Source organism: Nyctereutes procyonoides, unplaced genomic scaffold (assembly GCF_905146905.1).
Source record: "Nyctereutes procyonoides isolate TBG_1078 unplaced genomic scaffold, NYPRO_anot_genome, whole genome shotgun sequence".
Lineage (NCBI taxonomy): Eukaryota > Metazoa > Chordata > Mammalia > Carnivora > Canidae > Nyctereutes > Nyctereutes procyonoides.
This window is the reverse complement of record NW_026575139.1, coordinates 26111742-26131656: the sequence shown is the minus strand read 5'-3', so window position 1 is coordinate 26131656 and position 19915 is coordinate 26111742. Positions and strand designations below refer to the sequence as shown.

At 36.9% G+C, this 19915-nt stretch overlaps 1 protein-coding gene across 1 annotated transcript in view; it reads left to right on the top strand.

The window, feature by feature from the left end:
- The window catches only part of RBM25 (RNA binding motif protein 25), a 52985-nt gene extending 34550 nt beyond the window's left edge, over window positions 1-18435 (top strand). Inside the window, exons 9-20 of the mRNA XM_055303711.1 lie at window positions 256-309; window positions 545-628; window positions 4109-4395; window positions 6758-6980; window positions 7293-7382; window positions 7961-8034; window positions 9522-9672; window positions 10472-10796; window positions 11174-11448; window positions 11775-11873; window positions 12819-12866; window positions 16814-18435. Of these exons, the coding sequence (XP_055159686.1) occupies window positions 256-309; window positions 545-628; window positions 4109-4395; window positions 6758-6980; window positions 7293-7382; window positions 7961-8034; window positions 9522-9672; window positions 10472-10796; window positions 11174-11448; window positions 11775-11873; window positions 12819-12866; window positions 16814-16906 (1803 nt within the window). The 3' untranslated portion in view covers window positions 16907-18435. The remainder of the gene's footprint in view (window positions 1-255; window positions 310-544; window positions 629-4108; window positions 4396-6757; window positions 6981-7292; window positions 7383-7960; window positions 8035-9521; window positions 9673-10471; window positions 10797-11173; window positions 11449-11774; window positions 11874-12818; window positions 12867-16813) is intronic.
- The last annotated feature ends 1480 nt before the right edge of the window (window positions 18436-19915 follow it).

The window sequence follows — 19915 nt, the reverse complement described above, 5'->3', positions numbered from 1 at the left end:
GGGGATGAAGGAAAAAGCCCTGCTAGTGTGAGACTTTCCTTATTCCATTGCCTGGGAGAGTTGGAGGGTAAGGAGGTGGTGGGTGACAGAAGGATTGTTAAAGGGAGTAAGTGAAATCTTTTTTATTAAGTAATTTAAAATCAAGAAAATGTCACAGAAATCTTTCATTGCTTACACTATAAGCATACAGTAAATTGTTGTGCAGAATAATATAAACTCTTGCTCTTTTTTTAATCTTTGTGGATTTTTCCGCAGATTTTCCGCAGATTTCCAGTGGCCCCACTGATCCCTTACCCACTCATCACTAAGGTTCGTTTACATTATAGGCATTGACAATAACTGATGCTAATGGCCAGACTTGTGATTTTTGTTCATCTGATTTCTCACTAATTAGATCACTAGATTTGCTACTATAACTTGTTTAATTTATTTCTATCTTTTTTGTAAAATGGTTCAGAATATCTAATTTTAATTTAATGTCTTTGTGTTGATGTAGATTGATCTTTAATGCATTCTTTCCTGTCCCCCCCCATCTTTTTTTTAGGAGGATATAAATGCTATAGAAATGGAAGAAGACAAAAGAGATCTGATATCCCGAGAGATCAGCAAATTCAGAGACACACACAAGGTAGTATTCTTGTTTTTTTACTTGATACCAATCTAGACTTTTTACAGAACCCAAAGCAAACAGACAAAAAAAAAAAAATCAACCTTACATTAGAATATAATTTTAAATGCTTTTTATAGGTTAATTAATATTTAGATAGGGACAAAGAAACAGAAGAACCAATACCATATTAAAGTGGTCCTGGACATACTGTTCTTAGTTTTTTCAGTTACTGACTACTCTGCAGTCATCTCACTTTAATATGAATAAAAGATAATTTTATTTTTAGATTTTAACATAAACATCAAGGTCAGATTTAAATTAGATTCAGTGGGGCAGCAGGATAAACCTACACTGTAGTGTATTTCTGTGGGCAGTTATTTAACTTGATCTTAGGAAAACCTTTTCTTTTGAGCTGAGATTAAAATTTAAGATTTATATTTGTGTAGATTTAAGTTGAGAGGGGGAGATTTTAAAAAGTAGGTCAGTGGTTACCAGACTTACCAAATTTTAGATGCATGGAAGAACTGTAAATTCCCATAAAGCTAATCTATTCATTGACCCCCACCATTATGATAGAGATCATATGGTGACTAATGCAAGATGAAACTCTCAGCTTGGAAAGTAACAAGGAATAGGATGTAAGTATGAGCTTCTGTTTTTTATTATATTTATGGATGCCCCCTCAGAAAAATATGCAAAGGGGTAACTGGCTTGGAAATGGGTATTTATGCATAGTAAATCCCACTCACGAGTTTTGCCTATTGAAAGCTTCTCTCAATGACAGTGCATCTGTGAATGTTCGCTGGTGTTGAAGGTGATGCTTATGGACGGTAAAATGGAAACACTGCATGAAATGTATTTTGACATTAGAGATAATAAGATGTTACTGGTTCTTACTCTAAAGACTGAGTGATCTTTAACTCAGTGAAATGTTAAGTGTTTTTTCTTTTATATAATCTTATTTTTTCTTACTGCTTTCAAAATCCCACGTTGACAATGCCATTGAATCAGTGCTGCTGAACACTTATTATCCAGATGCCCAGCCCTAGCTCACATACACAGTGCTTTTTCAGAAATTAAGTATGTCTAAAAGCACAAATGTAATTTTCCCAAATTAATTGAGTTTAAAAGGTAGTCTGTGGGAAGTCATTTTCGAGGAATATTTTTGGTCAGGTTCTGTACTCAAATTCAGGGTCTGAGTAAGCTTGAAAATGGTATACAGTTGTGTGTGTGGTTTACCCCCTTGTTATTTGTTAAACCCTGTCACGTACTTGGTAAGAAAATTGTGTTTTTAAAAAATTAATTCAAAAGATATATATTTGCTTCAGAGTGTGAGAAGCTGTCAGGCATTTGACTGCCTTAGACTTCACTATGGGGGGGAAATGTTTTGAATTTCCAAAATGTACTTTAAAAAGATGAAAAACAGTTCTTTTTGTTGGGTGGTATGGTAAAGGGAACATTTGAAACTCCAGTAACAAAAAATGAGCTCAGTGAACCTTTGCATGTTTTGGTATGAGTTTATTAAATAACCACGGACTGTCAGGGTATCAGCGTGGCAGGGGGCGTCCATTTACAGCACGGACGAGTCTGAAGAGAGAATAAGGTAAGATTTATGATTTTTTTTTCCTGTCCTTTCCTCTTCATTATTTCATTATTTTCATAAATCTTTTTAGACTCACTTCATTTTCTCTTTCTTTAGTCTTTATCTTAAAATATATATATGTACATATGTGTGCATCTACTTAACGCATATAGTCTTCTAGAAATGCATTTAGTGGACCAGATTCACTCACTTGTTCATTTACTTAGAACAAAACTTTTGAAATTAGTTCTGAAACAAATTATTATTTACATAAGTGGAAGTATACACTACTAAGAAATAGTACAATGAATAAGCAAAAGTAAAATGTTAAATTCTACAAATTATTGGAACTGCTAAAATAAATCTGTAAGTATCTGTTATCTCAGAAATAAATATTTCTTTATAAGTGTATGACACTGAGGTAAGTTTTATGTGGTCTAGCCTCATTTACAATACAAATTTTTATAGTCCATTAGAACTGTTTCAGAAAGTAGAATTTGCCCCTTTAAAAAGCTTTCACTTTCTGTCCTCTTGCTATCGTTTCTTTTCTCTTTTTCTTTGTAACCTCAGTGTATTCAGTATTGGCTTTGCCTACATTCTCCTTTGATATAGACTGGCACAGCAGCTGAATATATTGATTTCTCATGCATTAGCTTTTCTTTCATAATCCTCTATCAGTTCTCTGATCCATGAGCAAGAGAAAAAGTATAACAGGTAAGAATGCTTTTTAAAGTTGTTTTAAATGCTTTACATGACTGAGAAAAGACAAAAAAAATGCACATTTTATTGTCGCAGTTTAAATTTCATTTTGGTGACACTAAACATGGAACCAAAGGGATAAATGTATTTTCTTTTTGTTTTGTTTTTCCTGTTTGGGCTTTTTGTTTTGTTTTGTTTTTTTGGTTTTGTTTTTTGTTTTTTTGTTTTTTTTGTTTTTTTTTTTCCCTGAGTTTGTGTAGAAACCGTGTGGTACACTGGTAATCTTGTCAGGGTACAAACTTGGTCTGACTTTGTTATCTGGTTTATTTGTGAACCATGTACTTGCTCTTCCTCCCAGAAACATAGCTTGTAGGCAAGGTTAATCCAGTGTTGGCGATCCATGTCCTAGCACAGCATCTGTAAGTTCATATGCAATCATTCCTTCCAAGGATGAATTTATCACTGTTGATATATTTTTATTGTCTTATAGGCATAATGGGCATAAATATGTTGCTTTTAAAATTAAGTGAAATGAGAATATTACTGTTATGTACATTTTTGCTTGAAGTGAGTGATTTCAAACTTTTTGTATTTGGTTGACTGTCCATCTTGTAATGGTGGGAGTAAATGTTTCCATTTAGATAATAGGGCAAATGTTGGCTGAATTCAGCCTACCTTTTGGAGGGTGGGCAAACCAGAGGGTAGAAGATTTTGTAGTTGTATTGCAGTGACCCGACTCTCCACTCCCACATCCCCTTTAAAATGTTCAAGTAGTAAATAACCAGGAGGTAATGGGAAGTCTGGGGTTACATTTAGTATCAGTAGTAAATCAGTAACCACACTGATTTACAGAAATTCATAATGAGGGGAATTACATTTTAGCCAAGTGATTGTATTTCTAGAAATTATTACTAATCAACACATTGCTCATATCCTTTATTTATTGCATAATCATTGAGTGACCAGCCACACTTGACACAATCTCCCAGCATCCAAGATTGGAGATTCCTGGTCTGTGTAGAGTATATGGGTTTGCACGCAATCTATTTAGTCTTGTGATTGCTTCAGTTTAATTTGTCAAGTAAAACCACAAGTACTTAATATTAAAGTACCAGTGGTTTGGTTGTTTTTGTTCCCCGTATTGGGCATTGCGCCGGGAAATATCTGAATACTGGAGCTACAGAATTAACTCTAAAAGCACTTTTATTGGTTTCTAGAAACTGGAAGAAGAGAAAGGCAAAAAGGAGAAAGAAAGACAGGAAATTGAGAAAGAACGGAGAGAAAGAGAGAGGGAGCGTGAAAGGGAACGAGAAAGGCGAGAACGGGAACGAGAAAGGGAAAGAGAACGTGAACGAGAAAAAGAGAAGGAACGGGAGCGGGAACGAGAACGGGATAGGGATCGTGACCGGACCAAAGAAAGAGACCGGGACCGGGACCGAGAGAGAGACCGGGACCGGGACCGGGAAAGGAGCTCAGATCGGAATAAGGATCGGAGTCGATCAAGGTAAGGCTTGGTGGAAGTTACTGTGTGCTCATCACTTTGGTAGAACTGCAGGTTGGCACTCTCCACACCATTTATATTTGTGTGCTAAAAGAAAAACTTAAGCCGTAGAGCATGCCTGATTTGCTGTCTCATACATGTAAACATTGGCTCAACTATCAGTTCTCAACTTCAGGGTTAATATCTGTTTGAAGCTAGTTTATACACAGACCCAGAGCACAACTACTGTCCACCTAGTGTTTGGGAGACATGATTCCCTCTTGTCTTCCTGAGTTGGTGGGCATCTTTACTATTTACCCACCAAGATGGCCTGCGTCCTTGGAAATCCTCTCTAGCGCCACTGCGTTTAGCCCGTCGTCTTTACTTGGTCTTACAGCTTACTGATTGGCCACAACTCACCTCCTAGCTCTCAGTTTAGGACTCCTAGTAATTTTACCTTGTTTTTAAGTTTTTTCTTAATTATATTGAATGTTTGATGAATCATCTCAAATTCTTTAGTAATAAGTAAAGCAAAAATGAATAAAGGAAGTGGGGAAAGAAGAAAAGCTCACCTTTTTTCCCCAAGCTGGTTTTCAGATAAATACATTTCTGTGTTGCAAATTTTTACCTGATTGTAGCTGAAGGAAGGTCCATTTTTAGTCCACCAGTTGTTGGAACTAGAAATCCATTGTCGTTAATCTTTACTGGATTAATTAATGTATTAACTAATCAATCCTTCCCTTCCTTCTGCTCCTGAAATAATCATTATCCTCTTGAGTAACAATTATTCAGAATTTGCCATATATACAATTAATTGAATGTATAAATGTCAAAAGTATGTATGTATACTTATACTACAGATATTAATCCATAAATAGTATATTTTATATACATACAAATAAATATGTCTGTATTTGATTAGATTCATGGCATGCTACATGTATTCTGCAGTTTGGTTTTAGTAGTCTGAATTAAATATTTGAGAACTTTGCCGGTCAGTATAGTTCTAATTTATCCATGCAACATACCAAAATGCTCTTTTCTCCATACTTTTACCAACACCTTTTATTCCTTGATGACTAGTGAAGTAGGCTGTCTTTTAACATGTTTATTAGTCCCTCATATTTCTTCTATCCAGGTTTGTTTGTTTTCCGAGATACCGACAAGCATTAACATTGAATTTAGGGGGATCCCGGGTGGCGCAGCGGTTTGGCGCCTGCCTTTGGCCCAGGGCGCGATCCTGGAGACCCGGGATTGAATCCTACGTCAGGCTCCCGGTGCATGGAGCCTGCTTCTCCCTCTGCCTATGTCTCTGCCTCTCTCTCTCTCTCTCTGTATGACTATCATAAATAAATAATAAAAATAAAAAAATAAATAAAAAATAAAAACATTGAATTTAGAGTGCAGTTCAGAATTTGGGACTAGAATTATATTTGGGTCACCCTGAAAAATATAGTGGAGTTTACAATTCTGCAGAAATCAAATGGTAAATTCTGGCCTGTGAGTTTGTGTATTTTGTAATATATGTTACTCTCCTTTCCCTTCTGTTTTTTTTTTTTTTTTAATTTTTTGGAAGATTTTATTTATTCATGAGAGATACACAGACATAGAGACATAGGGAGAGGGAGAAGCAGGCTCCCTCTGGAGAGCCTGATGCAAAACTTGATTCTAGGACCCTGGGATCATGACTTGAGCCGAAGGCAGATGCTCAATTGCTGAGTCACCCAGGTGCCCTTCCCCCCTGCCCTTTTTGTTTTTAAAGATTCCATCTATCTACCCATGAGAGAGACAGAAAGAGAGGCAGAGACACAGGCAGAGGGAGAAGCAGGCTCCATGCAGGGAGCCTGATGTGGGACCTGATCCCAGGACTCCAGGATTATGCCCTGGGCTGAAGGCAGGAGCCAAACTGCTGAGCCACCCAGGGATCCCCTTTACTCCCACCCCCCCTTTTTAAAGATTTTATTTATTCATGAGAGACACAGAGACAGAGAGAGAGGCAGAGACACAGGCAGAGGGAGAAGCAGACTCCATGTAGGGAGCCTGACGTGGGACTCGATCCCGGGTTTCCAGGATCACACCCTGGACTGAAGGTGGTGCCAAACCGCTGAGCCACCTGGGCTGTCCTCCCTTGGTTTTTATTTTTATTTTTAATTTTTTTTAAAGATTTATTTATTTATGATAGAGAGGCAGAGAGAGGCAGACACAGGAGGAGGGAGAAGCAGGCTCCATGCAGAGAGCCCGACGCGGGACTTGATCCCGGGACTTCAGGATTGTGCCCTGGGCCAAAGGCAGGCGCTAAACCGCTGAGCCACCCAGAGATCCCCTCTCCCTTGGTTTTTAAAGGAAAACAGTCTGATGAACTTTTAAAATCTTTTTGTTTATATAGAGAAAAGAGCAGAGATCGTGAAAGGGAACGGGAGAGAGAAAGAGAGAGAGAGAGAGAACGAGAACGAGAAAGAGAACGAGAGAGAGAGCGAGAGCGAGAAAGGGAACGGGAACGAGAGAGAGAGAAAGACAAGAAACGGGACCGAGAAGAGGATGAAGAAGATGCTTATGAACGAAGAAAACTTGAAAGAAAACTCCGAGAGAAAGAAGCTGCTTACCAAGAGGTAAATTGAGGAAATGATTTTACTCTTTTTTTAATTTTATTTCTCTGAGAGAGAGAGCACGCACCCACGTGTGCAGAGTGGGAAGGAGAGAAAGAAAATCTCAGCAGACTCCATACTGAACATGGTGCCTGACATTCAGGGCTCAGTCTCACAACCCTGAGCCGAACTAACAGTCCAGCATTTAACTGACTCAGCCTACCAGATGCCCTGAGAAGCACTTTTATTCTTAAAGAGCTTGCTACTCAGTAGGTTAGTCAAAAATTTTAGAGTCCTTTGCATGCATTTGTAAAGCTTTGATAATTACTTTTTTAGCGCCTTAAGAATTGGGAAATTAGAGAACGGAAGAAAACCCGGGAATATGAGAAAGAGGCTGAAAGAGAAGAAGAAAGAAGAAGAGAAATGGTAATATTCTAGGTTACAGATAAGCGATTTTTCAGATAAAAATCTGATCAAATTCTTGTCCATTGACTAGTTAGAAGTAACATTATAATTAAAATGTATGAACTCTTAGTATTATAGACATTTAATTTGAGGGAGAGAGGAGCAAAGGAAGAAAGAGAGAATCTCAAGCAAGGTCCATGCCCAGTGAGGTTTGATCTCATGACTGAGATCACCTGAGCCGAAAGCAAGAGTCAGGACACCAGCTAGCTAAGCCACCCAGGCCTCCCTAGATAATTTAATTTTTATATATTTCATGTAATCTTCAGAAAATTCCAGTCTACCAAAATCCTTACTGTTCTTTGATATATCCAGAGAAGAAATACAATGTGGGGTTTTTTTTTGTGTGTAGAGCAGTCCTAAATCTGACTTGTTTTAAAATTAGAAGATAAAATATATCTAATGCTATTTAAATTTAATATACTCAGTTCATGATAATTACAAAGTTCAAGTGGAATGGATAAGAAAACTTTCCAAGAAAGGAGATAGACTACATGATTTTTATGTTAATTTTGCACACTTTGTCTTTCATTTTCTCAAAGGCAAAAGAAGCTAAAAGACTAAAAGAATTCTTAGAAGATTATGATGATGATAGAGATGATCCCAAATATTACAGGTAAAAGAAGCCTTGCTTTATGAGCTCATATTTTTATTAGCTGGATTTTTCCTACCAGAGGGTGTGAGTTCAGTGTAATAAGAAAGAAAATCTTCATATTCTACCTTGTAATCACCTCCATGTTTGTTATGCTATTTTTGGGAGTGTGGGGGAGAATTGTTGGAAAGTGATCAATATTCTATCTTCTGTGCGGTGTTGGTCCATACAATAGTATTAAAACAGATTGATTTTTTTTCATGTGTTTTATATAGGTGTAATTTTTTTTAAAAAAAGATTTTATTTATTCATGACAGAGAGAGAGGGAGAGACACCGGGAGAGGGAGAGAAGCAGGCTCCATGCAGGGAGCCCTATGCAGAACTCGATCCCGGGTCTCCAGGATCACGCCCTGGGCTGAAGGTGGCGCTAAACCGCTAAGCCACCTGGGCTGCCCTGAAGTGAGGGTTGTAAAGCCTGCCTTCCCTCATGTCTTTGTTCCCATGGCATTTCTAAACTACTCATTCTAGCACTGTAGGAATATGGTAAGGTTGTTGGCCCTATTCTTTCGGTATTCAAAACTATAATTTCTCTGAGCATATAGACAATATTTTTCTTTTTCTTTTTTTTTAAATTTTTTTAAAATTTTATTTATTCATGAGAGACACAGAGAGAGGGAGAGAGAGAGGGAGAGACAGAGGCAGAGGGAGAAACAGGCTCCATGCAGGTACCCTGACGTGGGACTCGATCCTGGGTCTCCAGGATGACGCCCTAGGCTGAAGGCAGCGCTAAACCGCTGAGCCACCGGGGCTGCCCTGATTTTTCTTTTTAACTTCATGTTTCTGACATGATCCAGGGAATGTAGTGAAGGCATTTAATACAATTTTAGTACACTGTACCTCACATAATTAAAACATTAGAGTCAGCAACTTCAAAAGCACGCCGAGGATTTGATTTTATAAAAAATTTTAAAAAAAGTCAGCAAAATTTTTCAATCATAAAGTCAGTGGCAGTATATAATTTCAGAATTCTGAGATGTGATATACTGCTAGCTAGAGAGAATCTCTGCTTTCTGTTGATTCTGCGCTGCTTTAAGGACTTTGTATAAGGGAAAGAATTGAAGATAGAAGACCGTTCTTCATGGTATTACTACTCATTGTAATTTTTTACAACTTGGCACCCAAGAAAACACAAATTGTATGTTGGGCTTTCTGTGTGAAATGAGTACAAAATGAGAGCCTTCTTTCATCTGAAAATTACTTTTCTCCTTGTTTTAGACACTTATTTAGAATGACTTGAGAATGAAGCATTGTGATAAATGACAAGACAATGCTTCCTTATTAAACAATGTGTAGAGAGCACATGGTCTTGGGTGTTCTGCTAGATACAGAGCAGTAAGGCATTTTTCATTCTCTTAACATGCAGCTTTTAGTATTTAAAGAAGGTACCTTTGGAGACATTAGGTATAATAGTTGATCTTAGTATCAAGGCCTGTTACGATTTGCATTTGCAGAGGAAGTGCTCTTCAGAAAAGGTTGCGTGATAGGGAAAAGGAAATGGAAGCAGATGAACGGGATAGGAAGAGAGAGAAAGAAGAGCTAGAGGAAATCCGGCAGCGCCTTCTGGCTGAAGGGCACCCAGATCCAGATGCAGAGCTCCAGAGGGTGAGTTACTGTAATATCCACAACATTTTCTCATAAGGGAAATGCAGTTTATGCTCCATGTATCTTGCTGTTTGGGTGGAGGATATTAGTATTTTATTTTATTATGTAAATCATCTGTATTAGTTGATTTGTCCCACGTCTTATTTATGTCTGTGAAATATTAACCTAAGTTAAATGACTGTCATCTAATAAAAACTTTTCTAGAAACCTGTCCTTCCTATAATGTACTCTGATATTTCATGACTTTTGGAGTTTGAGTTCTCTTGCTGCCACCCTGAGTCTTTCTGTTACCTAAAAAAAATTAAAAAAAAAAAAAAGATTTTATTTATTCATGAGAGACACATAGAGGCAGAGACATAGAGAAGCAGGCTCCTCGCAGGGAGACCAATGTGGGACTCTCCCCAGACCTGGGATCATGCCCTGAGCCGAACGAAGGCAGACTCCCAACTGCTGAGCTACCCAGGCGGCCCTCAAACAAATCTTAAAAATAAAATAAAACTTGGTTATAATTTCTTCAATAAGAATATAAAAACATACCTTTTCCTTTTAAATAAGCCACCTGTTATGTATTTGCATTTGTTACATCTGAAGAGTATAGTTTTATATGTAAATATTAAGAATACAAGAAAATAGCATTTTCAGTGTACATAATATATTCTACAGACTTTCCGATTATAGAAGGAGGCAGTGTTTCATTATTCTTAGTGAAAAATGCAGATTTTTCTGAAAGATGATGTAAAACAGCTGGTTGAGTTGGACGTTGTTGTGGCCTGTTAGTCACATTAATTTTTGATTTTAGATGGAACAGGAGGCTGAAAGGCGTAGACAACCACAAATAAAGCAAGAACCCGAATCAGAGGAAGAAGAAGAAGAAAAGCAAGAAAAAGAAGAAAAGCGAGAGGAACCCATGGAAGAGGAAGAAGAGCCAGAGCAAAAGCCCTGTCTTAAACCAACTCTGAGGCCCATCAGTTCTGCCCCATCTGTTTCCTCTGCCAGTGGCAATGCAACCCCCAATACTCCTGGGGATGAGTCTCCATGTGGTATTATCATTCCTCATGAAAATTCACCAGATCAACAGCAACCTGAGGAGCATAGGCCAAAAATAGGACTAAGTCTTAAACTGGGTACGTTAGCATTTTCTCCTCCTTTCCTTTATCCTTCCACCCCCACCCAATATATACTTAGATTTTGCCTTAAGGAAAAAATACTTATGTGCTGCTTGGTAGGTAGATAGAAAAATACTCAAAAATGCCTTTCTAGCTCACGATTGTTTTCATAGTTCTACTAGTGCTCCTATATCTGCAGCTGCCTCAAGTTCTGAGAAGAAGTGAAAAGTTAAATTTTCTAGCACTTGTGAGTAGTGAGTTATTTTCTACAGTTGGGATCTTTCTCTGAGATTTGTGGAAGTATATTATGCACTGCTCTTGAGGGATGGTGGGTTGTAAAATGTATTAACATTTGAAAATTAAGTCATCGTGCTAATACAGTATTTTTACTATAGGTGCTTCCAATAGTCCTGGTCAACCTAATTCTGTGAAGAGAAAGAAACTCCCCGTAGATAGTGTCTTTAACAAATTTGAGGATGAAGACAGTGATGACGTACCCCGAAAAAGGAAACTAGTTCCCTTGGATTATGGTGAAGATGATAAAAATGCTGCCAAAGGCACTGTAAACACTGAAGAAAAGCGAAAACACATTAAGAGTCTCATTGAGAAAATCCCTACGGCCAAACCTGAGCTCTTTGCTTATCCTCTGGATTGGTCTATTGTGGATTCTGTGAGTAGCAAATTATATTTCATCATTTTTTGAAGTGGTTTTGAATATAGCATACAAGCTCAGATAATTGTATTAATAATGACAGGTAGAGATGATAATGTGGCTGGCATCTTGACCTGCTATGGGATTCAGGTAAATGATTGGGGTAATTCTTGGTAGTATTTGAAGTCTTCATCAATTAGAAGCAAGTAATTGTATCTTAATACATACCTGTGTTAGTTATTGTGACTGAGAGCATACTGTATTTAGTTTTAAAAATCATGAGACTGTAGACTTTCTAGTAAAAATAATTAAAAGTTCTTTAATAACTGTGCTTTATTTTGCAGATATTGATGGAACGACGGATTAGACCATGGATTAATAAGAAAATTATAGAATACATAGGTGAAGAAGAAGCTACATTAGTTGATTTTGTTTGTTCTAAGGTTAGTCTTTTACTCCATCCCCAACATTTGTATTATACTTTAAAATATTAGATACTCTAAAATAAAAAATCTTACAAAGCCAAGTCTATGATAGTTAATTTCAGTTAAGATATTTCATGGCTACTTAAGCCCTCCACTCTATTTAATACCTCTACATCATATGCTTTCATTTCGGGGGGTCAAGGAGGACAGATTTGCTGAATGCTGCCAGTTTTGCTCTCTCCCTACTCCTGAGAATGCCTTGCCACCTCCTTGTCTTAATGGTTAGAATGCTGCTGAAGTCCATTTAAGGGAGTTTTTGTGGAGACAGTTAATAGCTTGTCTCACCAATTTGTCAGTCATCCATCTTGTGGAACAGGAACAAAAATAGTTTCCTTCATAGCACAATCATTTTTATTGGTTAATTTGCTGTGTGCCAGGCTTTGTTCTGGGCAGGTACTGTGATAACACGCATTTTGTAAATTTTATGTTCTTTAAACCTCCCAACAATCTGTGGGAGCCACATCTGTGCTCTTACCCACTAAGGTATACCACATCCATTGTTTCCTGAAGGCAAAGTTTTATTTTTAATGAGATAGTTATTATAGTAGAAACATTGTATGTCTCTAAAAGAGTAACTCATTGCGGTTTAAGAAAATGCTTATTTTTCTACCACTATTTCTTTTAACAGTAGGAATTGTAAATTTAGGCTGCCCTTTCTACTGAAAATTATTTTAGCATTGGAATTTGTAACTCTGGATTTGAGCTAGAACACTGTATAGTGATTAAAATCCCAGGTTGTCATGGTAAACTATTGAGAGTGTGATTCTGGGAATTAAGAAATTTATAGAAAGTTTCTTCAGCCACAAAAAATTCCTCTGTTAGTTTGAGGGTACTTTAAAGTTTTTTCACTATATTGCTAATTTTTCATTTATTTTCCAAATGACAAGTATTTGTTTCTTTTAGGTTATGGCTCATAGTTCACCTCAGAGCATTTTAGATGACGTTGCCATGGTAAGTCAGAAATTAACTGTTATTAATATTCTAATTAATATCTGTAAATTTCTCTGTATTTGGTTAATTTTTTTACCTCTAGAATCTTGGTTCTAGAATCATTCTTTTTAGAAGCCCTAATTAAAAGGAGTTAGTATATGTGCTGTGAAGTGAGCACTGCATTAAAGAGGTTAAAAGCACTCACATCCAGATGTCCTTAGACAACACTAACACTTTCCTCTCCTCCACCTTTGGTGTTTATATATATAAATATAAATCCTGAATCTGTCCATACATTGAGAAAATAATAAGTGCATATTGGGTTGAACAAGGTGCAAAAGCATAAAAAGGTGGAACATCTGCTCTTAAAGAAGTAGCAGAGAGGCAGATCTACTACAATACTATACTATAATAGTATCCAGACTTGCATTCATGGAGATATGTAAAAAAGATGTAGGGGCAGAGATGGAGCATCTGACAGTATAAAGGGCAGTTAGGAAAAGTGTCACACGAATTACCATCTAAACTGAGACTTGATAAGACTTGTATAACTTTGTCACTTGGACAGGTATCCACTGGTCATCAATAAACATCAAATCCCCACTTGCATTTAATTTGTGTATTAGAGTTGAGTCAGTGGTTGCATTTCTCTAATATTGTGATCTTGTGAGGAAAGGAGGAAAAGAATTGACAGTGGAGGTGAGAGTGGTTGAATGGACTATGAACTCAAAGCTTGGAAGAGAAGGAAGTAACATTGGAATAAGGCTGGCGGGTTATGTGAATCAGGGTGCTGGTTGTTCTGGTAAAGCTGTGGTAGGTGTGTTTTAAAGAGTGGTTACAGTGAGAGAGTAGAATATTTAAGAATACAAATGGTAGTTTGGTCCAGATGATGGTGAGGTACATATATGGCCATGGGAGAAGGTTTCTGGGATAGAACTGATGTCATTATTTAGATTATAAGTGAACTTTCTACCTGGGTCATAGACAAGAAATTGAAACTTCTGTATGTTGGGACAGGAATTGGAGAGAAATAGGGAAACAGCCAGCGTGCTTATCTATTGTGGCATAATAGCCTCTGTTTGAGCGGAAGGTAGTATAGTGAGATCTCATGAACCTCAGTGGAGGGTATGTTTATAAAGAGAAACGAGGATTCAGCAGCTCCCCCTCTCCTGTGAGAGTAAGACTTTGAAAGTAAGGAACTTTCTGAGAAAGCTGAGGAGTGGCTAAGGGGCTTTCAGGGACACAACAAGTTTTTAGTTAAAGTAAATACATGAAAAAACAAAGAAGTTGAGAGTGGTTAGTATAAAGAGTAATGAGGGATCCCTGGGTGGCGCAGAGGTTTGGCGCCTGCCTTTGGCCCAGGGTGCGATCCTGGAGACCCGGGATCGAATCCCACGTCGGGCTCCCGGTGCATGGAGCCTGCTTCTCCCTCTGCCTGTGTCTCTGCCTCTCTCTCTCTCTCTCGACTATCATAAATAAATAAAAATTAAAAAAATATATATAAAGAGTAATGAATCTAAAGGGCAGAGGGAAGATCAGTCTGGGAGGAAGAAAACAGCAAGCATGTTAGAAGATGACAAGTGCCTGTGAGAGCTTAAATTTCCAGCCTCAGAGTTGTCAGGGAAAGGGGTGTAGTGGGGTGCCCAACCAAAGGAAGCTCTAGGTCCAGATAGATATTTTATGTCCAGGCACTATATGATGTCTAAAGTCAGGTAACATAAGTTTTCTGCTGCCCAGCCAGCCTGATGCAGAAGCTGTTTAGAAATTCTTTTTTTTTTTTTCTGTTTAGAAATTCTGATAAAGTATTTGTGAAAAAGTTTGTTGACTTCATAATGCTGATCCTCATATGAAAGATGAAATGTGAATAGATCCCAGATAGAATTTGAACTTCTCTGACCTTCCCAGTCTCTTTAAATTATCCTTGGAGTTGAGAGAGGGTTTTTTATATTTGGGCTGGAATTTAGGAATTTTTTTTTTAAGCAGTGTTCGAATGTTTGGCCTTGGCAGAGTTGCAGTTTCTGTCACTGAAGATGTCGTGTCAGTTAATCCATGTTGATGTGTTGAAATATTGACATTTGGAGTATAGTTAGGCTCTTTGTTGGTTACTTATGTTTTAATTTTCTAGCTCATTGTTCATCAGAGTGGGAGGAAGCCACTCAACTGGCTAGTTTTGTCAACAGCTTACTCTAAATATTTCTTGAATAAATGAGATTGAATTTTTAGCTTAAGTAGTATTTTGATCTTGTTAAAAATCTGACTTTTCTTTAAAAAAAATCTGACTTTTTCAAACTGTACCTTTCCTCATTTTACATTAATTAACTTTGGTTATACTTTATGCCTAGATCTATATTATTTCCAAGGTACAATTTTCAAATTGGTGTTGTAGCACATAGTTCTTTTAAACTCTGGCTCATAAAAGAAATAAAAGTTCTTTAATTATTTGTCATTGTTGAGGAATGTAGGGAAATTTCTCAAAAAAACCCCAAAAACAACAGATTTTCAGGTTTTGCTTAGGTATTTACTGATCACTTAGGTACCAGACACTCTTCAAAACACTTTGTACCTATTAACTCTTTTATTTCCCATAATAGAACAGTACCATTTGTTAGTATTTCCTCCATATGAGAAAACTGAGGTTCATTGTGGCTAAGTGATTCAGTCAAGAGCACATAACTAGTAAGGTGGGATTTAAACCCAAGTAGTCTGGATAGAGATCAGGTTTTCTTAACTCCTAAACTAAATCGCTGCTCCAGAGCCCTGGCAACATTAGGCCACATTTCATCATGGCAGTGATATCCTGGAGCTTATCCATAGCTGCCTCCTGTAGAAGGAAGCATGCTGTTTCATTTTACCTCACTGTAACCCTGGTGTAGAGGCCCAAGTCTGCATGTAAGGTGAGGGCAGGAATAGTGGGGGACAATATAATGTACCCAACTCATGGAAGGTGAAGTGGGTAGGAAGATAATTTGGTTTATCAAGTTGCCAAGGGGAAAAGACCGGTAATTTATTTAGTAGTCTTGTGTCCTTTTTGGTGATAGTGTTCACGTACTCTGTTTATTCTATCCCAGATACTGTATTAAATGTTTTGCATATATTCTCATTTAATATTTAATCCAATGTCACATATATAATACTTGAATAAGTATTACAATTTTAAAGCTGTTTTGGGAATAGAAAAGATACTATTAAATTACGGCAGTTGTGTAACTAGTTCTGCTTAAATTACTGTTTTTTATAATTGTGCTTTCTTTAGGAAATAGTTTCCTGATACATGTATAAATATCTTATTTTTAAAACTAAAAGTAATAAGTAAAAGAATAAAAGTTGGGTAAAAAAAGTATTGTGCCAGTATTTAGTAAGCCATGGAATTTTGCTGAATGCATCCCCCTCCACTTTTTGGGTAATTTATATATACTAAATACATCACACTAGATTTCTTTCAAGTCATTTTATTGAAAATAAATGCTTGTCAATGTAAAAAGCCTTTTATAAGGGATGCCTGAGTGGCCCAGTGTTTGAGCTTCTGTTTTCAGCTCAGGGCGTGATCCCGAAATCTCAGGACCCTGGTTTCTGCCTATGTCTCTGCCTCTCTCTGTGTGTGTCACTCATGAATTAATACAATCTTTTAAAAAAATAAAAATAGGGATCCCTGGGTGGCGCAGCAGTTTAGCGCCTGCCTTTGGCCCAGGGCGTGATCCTGGAGACCCGGGATCGAATCCCACATCGGGCTCCTGGTGCATGGAGCCTGCTTCTCCCTCTGCCTGTGTCTCTGCCTCCCTCTCTCTCTCTCTCTCTCTCTCTCTCTCTCTCTCTCTCTCGTGACTATCATAAATTAAAAAAAATATTTAAAAAAAATAAAATAAAAATAAATAAAAGCCTTTTAAAATACAAGTCACTTTTGGGTGATGCTGATGATTGCTTATCTTACATGTGTTACTGTTTTTTGAAATTTTCTTTTTCTTTTCTAGGTACTTGATGAAGAAGCAGAAGTTTTTATAGTCAAAATGTGGAGATTATTGATATATGAAACAGAAGCCAAGAAAATTGGTCTTGTGAAGTAAAACTCTTTTTACATTTAGAGTTCTGTTTGAGATTCCTCCTTCTTTCCCACCCTTCAGAGGACTTGGCTTTTTCTTTGTCTTCAAAGACATTTGTGAGATCTGTAATTTTTTTTTAAATGTAGAAAATGTGAATTTTTTTGTCCTCTAATTTGTTGATGCCCTGTGTACTTCCTTGGTTGTAAAGACATCTGAATCCTACCTTGGTTCTCTTTATACTCACCAGGTACAAATTACTGGTATGTTTTATAAGCCGCAGCTACTGTACACAGCCTATCTGATATAATCTTGTTCTGCTGATTTATTTCTTGTAAATATTAAAATGACTCCCCAATTCTTTTGCAGAATTGCACTTAATGTTGAACTGTACTGTATAGGAACCTACATGAATGATTTTAATTGAAAGAATTCCCATCATACCTATTAACCCTTTCTACCCCTTGATCAAAAATGGGAAGCCCTCCTGAAGGCATGGAATTTAAAATTAGAGTGCTAGGATTAGCAGACAATCCATTCCTACTATTTCTCTGTATGAATGTGTTTGTGTGAATGTATGTATAAATGTCTTTTCCCTAATTTTCTGTGGAGAGTTCCCTTAAACATTTCCTTATTGAAGAGTAGAATCGTAAAGGAAACATGGTGTTGTGCCAATCCAAATGTCTGGGATAATTAGGTTATTAGTCTCCCAGAGCATGGTATTCTCTTGTGACAAGCAATAGACTGGTGAATGGAATGGGGCTTTCCTGTTGATAGCTGACCGCTACAGCCTCTCTTTTTTAAGGGAGTGTGAATCATAATGGTTTTCCCCTTAATTTCATTGTTTAGAACTGAGACAGATCCTTAGATTCCAGGGAACTTTATATGATGCATTTTTGCACTACTTGGTTCCTAGCTTTATTTTGGTGTACTCCTTTGTTTTTTTTTAAAAAAACCTTAATCTGAGAAGCATAAATGAAAAAAATCGTTTTTAAAAACAAAAGGTAAACTTAGGCAATACAGACTAGGAAAGTTGAAAAAATAGAATAGGAATTTAGAATGGCAATTTGCAAATTTTACATCTTATTTTTAAGAATATAGTAAATCATTTAAGGCAGTTACCACTAATTTTTTGTTTGCACTTTTGTTTTTAAAGGGATTATATCTCCTGCGTATATATGCACGCACAAACCTTTTTTACCTCTGCTCATCAATGTTTAAAAATATACTGATGTCTTTTTAGAGACATACATGGGGCTTTCTTTATTGTAGAACAGAAAGAACTTCACCAGGGAGCAAAATTATCTGAAAATGTAACAGGGTTTAAACAGTTCTTAACACAAATTAGGTGCAGTTATTCCCATGTCTGAGTATTTAAAAGAAAGATTATTAAGTTTGGGGGGGAGGGGCAGATTGTTAAAAAGCATAACTGAGCTTGAGTTACGAGATTTTTTTTTTTACATCTTAAAAGGAATTTGAAACACTGTTCTTAACACTGGACCATGAGGTGGTTCCATTATGTAAATATTTCCAATATTAAAACTGTATATATTTGATCTTGGGGACCCATTCTTTCAGAATCTTGTTAAATAAATGGCATCATGTTGTAATTTTGCAGTGCATACTAGAAACATAACTTGAAAATATGGGCTGAATTTTTGATGGACTTGATTTTTATATCATTTTTAAGTTCTGGTCTCTGAAAGGAGAATTTCAGAAAGTTCATGCTCCTTGCCATCTATAAATTCCTTAACTAGCCTTTTCTCAGATTGACAACCCCCTCCCCCGCCCTGCCGAGCTTCACACATTTTTCAGTTTATTATTTCTATCTTATTGAATTGCTGCTTCTAAGGCATCATATTATATTTTTACTTAGCCAGCATTAGCATGAAGGTTTATTCAGGTTGATTTAATTACCCTTGCTTTCGTCTGAGCTCTTTCACTGTATTTATCTTAAAAGGCCCTTATCTGAAAGTCTTGAGGGCACATACCATTTATTGCTTCACACTTCCAGTGAGATATGTGTCCAGATCCTAATAAATTCATACATTAACATTTCTGCAGCAGAATAGGAATGATAACAATCCCTGAGTTAAAGACCATTTATAATAGTTTCATATCAGCTTGAGACTGGTTTTGCTACCAAGCTTATAAACTTTTAAGGTTTTCAGTTTCTAGTTTTTCAGATTTGCATATAAAGAACTGGACATGTATAAACTGGCATATTCTAATGTCTGGGAGAATACACATAAGAATATTACCAATAAATTGCTTGTGCTTTCTGGGTTGTCTTTACCGTTTGCCCATAGATTAATTTCAGTTTGGAAATCTTAATCTATATTGCCCCTTCAGATTGTTAAATTATATGAAATTCTTGATAATCATTCCTTTTTTTAAAAAACATATTTGAGAGCGAGAATGGGCTGAGGGAGGGGCAGAGTGAGAGGGAGGAGCAGACTCTCTGCTGAGCTTGTGTCTTGATCCCAGCACCCTGAGATCAGGACTTGAGCCGAAATCAGAAGTCAGATATTTAACCGATTGAGCCACAAGTGCTCCCTGAGGATCATTCTTGATCTGGCAGTCAGAAAATGAAGATGCTTTATCCTCGTTTAATCTATAAATAATTTTAAATATGTACATTTGTTTACAGGAGGAAAGATAAATTGTTTGAAGTGGTTTTTCTTAAACTTTAATGTGTACCTGAATCACCTGGGGGATCTTGTTAAAATGTAGATAGATAGTAGGGATACGGTGGTGCCGGAAATTTTGCATTTCTTACCAGCTTCCAAGTGATGCCAATGCTAAATGATCCAAGGACTACAGTTTTGAGTATCAGTACATACTCAGTACAGGATTTCTTTGCTATCCTAGAAGTCAAGTGTCCCTGTGAAACAGTTTGAAAGCTGAAATGGCATAAATTTAGCCAAGCAACAATAACCATTAATTTATATGGAAATTTTTGAGTATTCTCTGAAAAATAACCTCTCTCAGACTTACCTGATACCTTAGAACACATCTTGCTAACATATGCACAAA